This window comes from Myotis brandtii, unplaced genomic scaffold, assembly GCF_000412655.1.
Source record: "Myotis brandtii unplaced genomic scaffold, ASM41265v1 scaffold250, whole genome shotgun sequence".
NCBI classification, from domain to species: Eukaryota; Metazoa; Chordata; class Mammalia; order Chiroptera; family Vespertilionidae; genus Myotis; species Myotis brandtii.
In genome coordinates, this window is record NW_005359478.1 from 279,250 (window position 1) to 286,946 (window position 7,697).

General features: G+C 42.4%; 1 protein-coding gene across 1 annotated transcript in view; it reads left to right on the forward strand.

The window, feature by feature from the left end:
• The window catches only part of MCL1 (myeloid cell leukemia 1), a 5,045-nt gene extending 1,159 nt beyond the window's left edge, over positions 1-3,886 (forward strand). Inside the window, exons 3-4 of the mRNA XM_014540638.1 lie at positions 53-300; positions 990-3,886. Of these exons, the coding sequence (XP_014396124.1) occupies positions 53-300; positions 990-1,106 (365 nt within the window). The 3' untranslated portion in view covers positions 1,107-3,886. The remainder of the gene's footprint in view (positions 1-52; positions 301-989) is intronic.
• Positions 3,887-7,697: the final 3,811 nt, after the last annotated feature.

A 7,697-nucleotide genomic window follows, 5' to 3' on the forward strand; every position in this document is an offset into this window, starting at 1 on the left:
CCCCGGCGCAGACAAAGGCGGCCGTGGGAACCCGCGTGCTCTCCCCTCTCAGGTATGCTCCGCAAGCTGGACATCAAGAGCGAGGACGACGTCAAGTCTTTGTCTCGCGTGATGGCTCACGTGTTTAGTGACGGAGTAACAAACTGGGGCAGGATTGTGACCCTTATTTCTTTTGGTGCCTTTGTGGCCAAACACTTGAAGAGTATAAACCAAGAAAGCTGCATTGACCCGTTAGCGGAAAGCATCACAGATGTTCTCGTAAGGACGAAGCGAGACTGGCTAGTGAAACAAAGAGGCTGGGTAAGTTGGTTTTGAGGCCCTGGGGGGGGACCCGGGGTGGAAATGGGACGGAGGGTTTGAGAGGAGGTGGGGTAGTAGCTGAAGGTGGTCACGATGCACGACTCGGTTTTCACGCTCGAACTTACGGGCCTCCGGTTGCTTGGTGATGATGGAAATAGTGAATCCACAGAGACAGTGGGATGACTGTCTTTAATTTGTTGCATCAAAAACCCTGGTTTCCTGTAGGCTATTTTGCTGGATACTGAGTCCTTTTTTTTTCTTAATTTTAACTTCTTTATTGATTAAGGTATTACATATGTGTCCTTATCCCACCATACCTCCCCCCCCGACCTCCCCAACTCATGCCCTCACCCCCCTGTTGTCTGTGTCCATTAGTTAGGCTTATATGCATGCATACAAGTCTTTGGGTTGATCTTGGATACTGAGTCTTGCTTTTGTTATTTTATTGTAATTTAGTTGGATACTCATAACACCAGTGGATTCAAATTATGAAGCGGTGTTACCTGGGGATAGTAAAATACATTCCTTGATGCACACCCACCCTCATTTTAAGTGAATGTCTCTTTTGCAGCGGGGCGGGGGGTGGGGGCGTAAATAATGGTTCATAGTTTCCTGGAGGCGGGGCTTAGATTTGTAGGTTGGTGGAAAAACCCCATACCTGAAAATGTGCTTTTCTTTTTGTTTTCTAGGATGGGTTTGTGGAATTCTTCCATGTAGAGGACCTAGAAGGCGGCATCAGAAATGTGCTGCTGGCTTTCGCAGGTGTTGCTGGAGTAGGAGCTGGTTTGGCATATCTAATAAGATAGCCTTTTAAGTGAAATAATTGACTCTTAACCAACTCCAGGCACCAGATCCACATCTGCTGTGAAACCAGTGTATTTATGAAGTTGGACTTCGAAGCTGTCCAGGCTGTAACCTCCAAGCAAAGTAGAAAAACAAGTGGCAAGAGGATTGTGGCTAATCGGAATAAATAACATCGAAAAAGTAGTCCCCATTGAAGAGTCACTGTCTAAAAGAAGCAAAGTTAAGTTTCAACAACCGGCAAACTTTGGGAGGCCCTGAAGGAGGACTTTTAGATTTAGTGAAGATGGTAGGGTGGACTTGCTATCCTTGCCTAGAACAGGAGAGTGGCCAGTAGCCAGGCTAGTCATATAGAGTTCATTAAATATGCCCATTAATTTCTATAGTGTTAAAAGAGAAGCACTAACAATGCCAGTGAACTGTAAAGTGGATTTAAGCTACAATAGAAATATGACTAGAAGCCTCAGTACTGTACAACAGAGTGTGAAGGGAAGCTTTTTCCTCTGTATAATTGGCTTTCCCAGGTATGCTTCTGGAAGAATAGAAAGTCCAAGTGCGCAGGACTTTATACCTGTTCTACTTTGACTTGGTTTGAGTGGTTTAGTTTGTTAGTCTTGTAATGGCCACAAATACTTGACTTAAGGCTCAATAATTGTAGTTACAAATGTGGATTATCCTCAACTTTTAAGATAAAAACAACTTGTAAATGTGTTTGTCTGTAAAAATTGTATATATTTTTACAGAAAGTCTATTTCTTTGAAATGTAAAGGCACAAGAGTAGAATTTCCATTAGTTTTTTTCATACCCTTTTGAAATTTACAATTTCTATAGTTAGGAACCTATTTCTTACAGCTTTTCTATCCTAAACTTTGTCCTGGTCAATTCTAGATTGTATACAGAACCAGTTGATGTAATTGTATGCAACCTGGTTGTGATGGAACAATTCTGATTCATAACTATGCAGGCTTTAATTTTCCTATCAGATTTTGGTAAGTATTCCTTATAGGGCTTTTTTTTTTTTTTTTTTAAATCTGGGTTGAGAAATTGGGTAATGGAAATTCTTTCACTTGGTTACATGTAGATTTTCAGTAATTGAGTCAGGTTGTTTTAGGGGGGTGGGGGTGGGGAGTGGGGAGCAGGCCGATGATTTACAAATAATGAGCTCTGATTGGGCAACAAGTTGTTTTGAGTTCCTTCTGTTGGACCTAGCTTAACTGGTGAAATTTGTGTTCATGAGCTCATCTGCAAAGCTTTTAAAGAGATTTTCAGCTGTTCCAAATGGGATTTACTAGCCGTGTGTGTATAAAAAGATCTCATCAGGTGGATGAGAGACGTTTGATCCCTTTGCTTAATAAGTTGTACAATGATGGCTTTGAAAAGCAGACTATAGTCTAACCATGGTGCTATTTTAGGCTGGCTTGTTAAACACAGGTCTAAGCCTAACATATAAATAAAGCAACTACTTAATTGTTTCTATTAATGATTCCCAAACTTTGTTTTAAATTTTTGCATTGGCATCCCTTCGGATTTCAGAACTTGTTTTATTGAACTTACCATTTGTTTCCTATTTTTCCTTTGAATTATTATTTGCTGCTTGTTCTGCTCCCTCTACAGATACTTAGATAAATTCCTACATCTTTACCCTGCCATCCCTGAACTCTAGCCTATTTAGTTTTGGGCACTAGGAACCTAAGTAACCACCCCTATAGGAGTCCACAGACCTTTATCCTTCATGAATTTTATCCTTGGTAGTACAATGGGTTCTGTGACGACAAGTCATGGTCATGAGGTGAGAGGAGTCCCTTTTCCTTGGACTGGTACTTTTTGGTTTTAGCTTTTCCTACCTTTTTTGGGAGAGGGGAGGGAATTTCAAAAGTCCTCTTAAAAATTTTTAGAGGGGAGACTATCTTACATGACTTTGTCTAGATTCCTTTGAATATGATCGTTTAAAATTGTAGAACTAGGTACAGAGTGCTGTAAAGGCTACTGGTCAAGCTAAAGTAAGCAATGTTGGAACTAGGGTCATTTGAAAGCATCAGCCTCAGAACGTGATCTTTAGTCTGTGGACTCCAGATAAAAATAGGCATGAATAAAATGACTAAGAATGTAATAGGGAAGAATGCCCTGCCTGCCCATCTCCGAGCCATAAGGTCATCTAGCTAGAGCTATTTTTACCTATGTATTTATCATTCTTGATCATAAACCACTTATTTATATCATGTCTGTCTCTAAGGACCTAAAAGCACTTTATGTAGTTTTTAATTAAACTTAAGATCTGGTTAAGGTGACTAAAAGGCCTGTCTCCCCATATCCAGTTGTGGAAATGAATGCATAGATGTAAGTTGGTGGCATTTAGGGGCCCAATTTACTAGGTGTGACTGCTAAATGAGGATCTTAGTTAGTATTGTTTGTGAGGGCTTAGGGAGCCCAAGTGCTTTGGGAAAGGGTGGATGGTTTTATATGGAGAGGAGGCACTTGTTCTAAGTGCTGACTAGCTACATACTTCAGGCAAATCCTCCCAAATGGGAAAGGAGGGAATGCTTGGGAAGATGGCTGTCTCAGCAACTTCTGTCTTATGCTTCTCTCAGGGAAAAACCTTCAGTCCTCTAGTGTAACATTCTATAGGGGTGGACACCTTGGTTCTAGTTAGACAGCTGCTATTAACAGCTGTACCATTGGGGTTAGGACCAACTACAAATTAAATGTGGGCTGTAAAATGTAGTGTGTTTCCCTAACTTCCTGTTTTTTCCTGAGAAGAAAATAATAAATCTTTATTCAAATGCAAGGTGTGGTATGGGTGTTTTCTAATCTGTTGCCTGTCTTCCTTCCCCATCTTAGGCAAGCATTTTAGGAAAGTCAGCTGAGCAAATAAGTAAAGGTGAATTAACAAACAAAAGCAGCCCCATAAAGCTAATTTGCCTTAGAGCAAAGGACAGTTCCCTTCCTTTCATTCAAATTAGAGATGTTGGATTTTTAATTAAATGTATTACTGTTGTACTTTGGAGTAGTTCCTGTACATTTTAATGCAAAAATCATAATTTATGTTCAGATTTTCTTTTTGTCATCAAATGCTGGTACAATTTTGATGTCAGAGGGTTCAATCTCCCTGTCTCTAGAAGAATTAACACCCAAAGTTAAGGGTTTTAATAAGATTCTTGGTAGTAACGTTTCAGTACTTTTCCCCTTTCCTCTGCCAAAAGAGGTGAGAATAAGCAAGTCAGTTTCAGAAATGCTATCCTGTATTTTCTGCTAGCCTAGAGTCACCATGGAAATGTGCAAATAGGAGGTTTGCATATTGGTTTTAAGCCCTGAGCACAAAATGCTAATGTGTAAGCAGGATTCTGTGCTTTCCCCCATAACTACCAGACAGCAACATTTTATTGCAAAGAAAGGGGTTTTTGTACAAGTGCATACCCAAGGAGAGGGGTGGAGGGTGGGTAACAGGACACAAGGGCCCAAACCTTGCTTGGCCTGAGTCTAAAGAGTTTTATTATTCCCAGTTATATGTTCTGACATGAAGCCCTGTCTGTGGCAATATTCCTTAGTGGAACACCCCCAAAACTTGGGTAACCAGGTACCATGAGTCACTGAGCAAGTCAAAATAACACTTCCCTTCATTTGTTTGACACAGCCAGACTTTCAGTTCCTGTTTTGTGACTAGAGCCACTTCACACTATTTCAGAAAGTTTCAAGAACTTGACAGGTGGGAAATTTTACAAAAATTTAAGTGAAATAACTTGTTCCAGCCAGATTCCCAGAACACACAGGCCATTAATTCCTGGGGTTGACGATGATCAGTTGAGTCTTAATTTATCCTAGTTCTCATATGGCTCCACTTGTCAGTGATTACAGAACTTTGTCTTCTTGAACCCTCCCACACTGTTCAGAGGGTTCTGGGATCCAAGTTTTGAAAACTTTGTCCCTCTTTTGTTTCAAAGTTACAGTGTTCTCTTAGTTATGTGAAGCATGTGGAACAATGAGGGTGGGGAATCTGCCTCCAGGCAGAAGTAAAAGACCTTTCTGAGAATTCAGTGTTCTTTACTAAAGATTCTTGTGAAGTAAAAAAAAAAATATATATATATATATATGAGTGGCAAACTTTTTTCCCCACACTATTCCTGGTGTTTCTTAGAGCTCCTTTCCTTAACTGATGAGAAAAGTAGTTCCTGACTGTTGGGAAGTGTGTTAGGGCCAATTTTACTCCTTGCAAATAACCATTTCCATAGCTTGCTTCTGCCTTTGGTTTCTGTATTCTTACTTTGCCTTCTCTCATTCCCTGTTCAGGGATTACCTTAGTTTATTAAAAATTCTTTAACACTGTAATGAGCTGGGACATTTAATGAGCTGTAGGCAACCAGATGCTGAGTCTCAATCCCATTACATGGCAGTGGACTGCTTGTTGTGTACTATGCACTATTGGATGTGGGAATCATAAAGGGAATAATTCTTTAAGAAACTCAGTCAGAAAAGACAGGGAACAGTCAAAGAAACATGATAACTAAATGCAAGGTGATCTCTGGATCCTGAATGAATAAAAAGCATAAAGGACATGAAGACAATTAGGGAAATTTTAATATGGGCAATATGTTAGTACTGTCAGTGTTAAATTTTAGAGTATTACATTGTAGCAATGTAAGAGAATGTATTTGTTTATAGGAGATACATTCTGAAAAATTTGTGCATAACTAGAATGAGAAAGCAATTACGGCAGAATATTAAAGCTCACAATTTAGTAGGATGACAAAAATAAGTAGAACACAGTGCACAAAACTGCTATGGTAAAGCAGTATAAGAATAAGGAGGTTGGACCTTAAAGAATGAGTGGAAACAACATGCATGGAGTTCGGAAAGAACCTCTACAGCTGTAGGAGGAAGAGATAGATATTTTTCTTCTCATCATTTCATCTTTACTCCCTGCCTTACTTCCCCTTTGCCATACATGACCAGAGAGTATATATTATCTCCATTTGGGGCCTTAATATAAAAACTAGAGGCCTGATGCATGAAATTCGTGCACGGATGTGGTCCTAGGCCTGGCTGGCGAATGAAGCTCGAGCATCTGATGTGGAAGGGCAGGACCCAGCTGACCTCTGGGCCCTGGGCAGCACCTGGGCCCCCACGTGCCCCCTCCACCTGAGTCATTAGGCCCTGCCAGCTCCCTCAGTGCGTGGGAGCCGGGCAGCAGCCCCGTCCACCAATCGCTGTCCGGCCGCTGTCTGTGGGGTGATCAGCTGGGTGATCGGGCCCTGCTCGCACCCGCCTTGGCCTGGCAGCGCCCGCTCACCTATTCCACCATCCTGCTGCAGGCCTGCTCCCATTGGGGGCAGCTGGGCCTCCACTGCTGCCCGCTGCCAGTGCCGTGTTGCTGACACCGGCCATGTTTTGTGCCGCCCCCTGGTGGTCAGCACACGTCATAGCGAGCAAACTGGTGGAGGGGACAATTTGCATATTAGGCTTTTATTATAGGATATTGGGAAACGTGTAGAAAAAAAGACGTATTTTGTCTTAGAGGTCTGAATTTGGTGTAAATGACTGAGTGCATTGTATTTACTTGAAAAGTAAAGATAGATTTCATTGTTAACTATCATGTTAAAATTGTGGCCCTGAACACACAACTTTAGGGTTGTGAGTGCAGGTGTTGGCACTGGCAGGCCTGCTTTGAATAAAGTCTTAAGAGCATCACCTGAGATAGTTCACGCACACATCTCACCAGCCATGTGTCATCGTCCCCCACCCAGGTTCACATAACCATGGAGTGTAGGACTGAGTGCTATGCTTTCTGCAGAACAGAATTTTAATAAGGAACAGCCCCCCCCCCCCCCCCCCCCCCCTAGACCGCCAGATACTGAATGATGGCTCTACTCTCCCTAATCTTGTTCCCGTGGGAGACTTACAGCTATTGCCATCCTGGTTCAAAAAACCAGTTTGCTCTGACTGCCCAGACTGCCCCACCGGCTGCATTCTTGCTTATGAGCTCATTGTTTTGGCTTCTCTGCCTGTATAAATCCACAGCCAGTGCCAGAGGTCTCAGCCGAGGCCCCTAACTAGCTGGAGCTGCATTCCATTCAGAATTTCACCACCCCCACTTGGTTTTCTTCCCGCCCTCCTGTGGTCACATGTGTGTGTTTATTCAAGTTAGCCTGGGGACAAGGTGTGCTGGGAAAGAGCCAAGGAAAAGAATGTTTTAACTGTTGGGTTTCATCCTGGCATTGAACGATGAGTTTTCCACTTTATTTTGATTAAGAAACGTTTAAACTCTGCCCCCCAAAAAAGTTAATTGTCTAGTAGAAGGAGTTGGTCTTGAAAATTTTGTTAGACATTTCATTGTCTCCCTTACCAGGCTGGTATGACTCTCAGGTGTCCAGATTTTGGGGGGAGATAGGGATTTCCCCTAGGAAACATTGCTTTCATATGCATTATATTCCTGTCTCTATACTCAGTCCTCTCATGCATTCCATTCTCAGCTCACACCTCCATTCTTGAGGTTGCCTGGAGCAGTTACCACCCATCTCCTGTCCTTGGTGGCAAAGGGGGGTGGAGGGGGGGTTGGGGCGAGGAGAGACAGCTGGGCTCCTGCAAGGAGCAGCTGTTGGGTT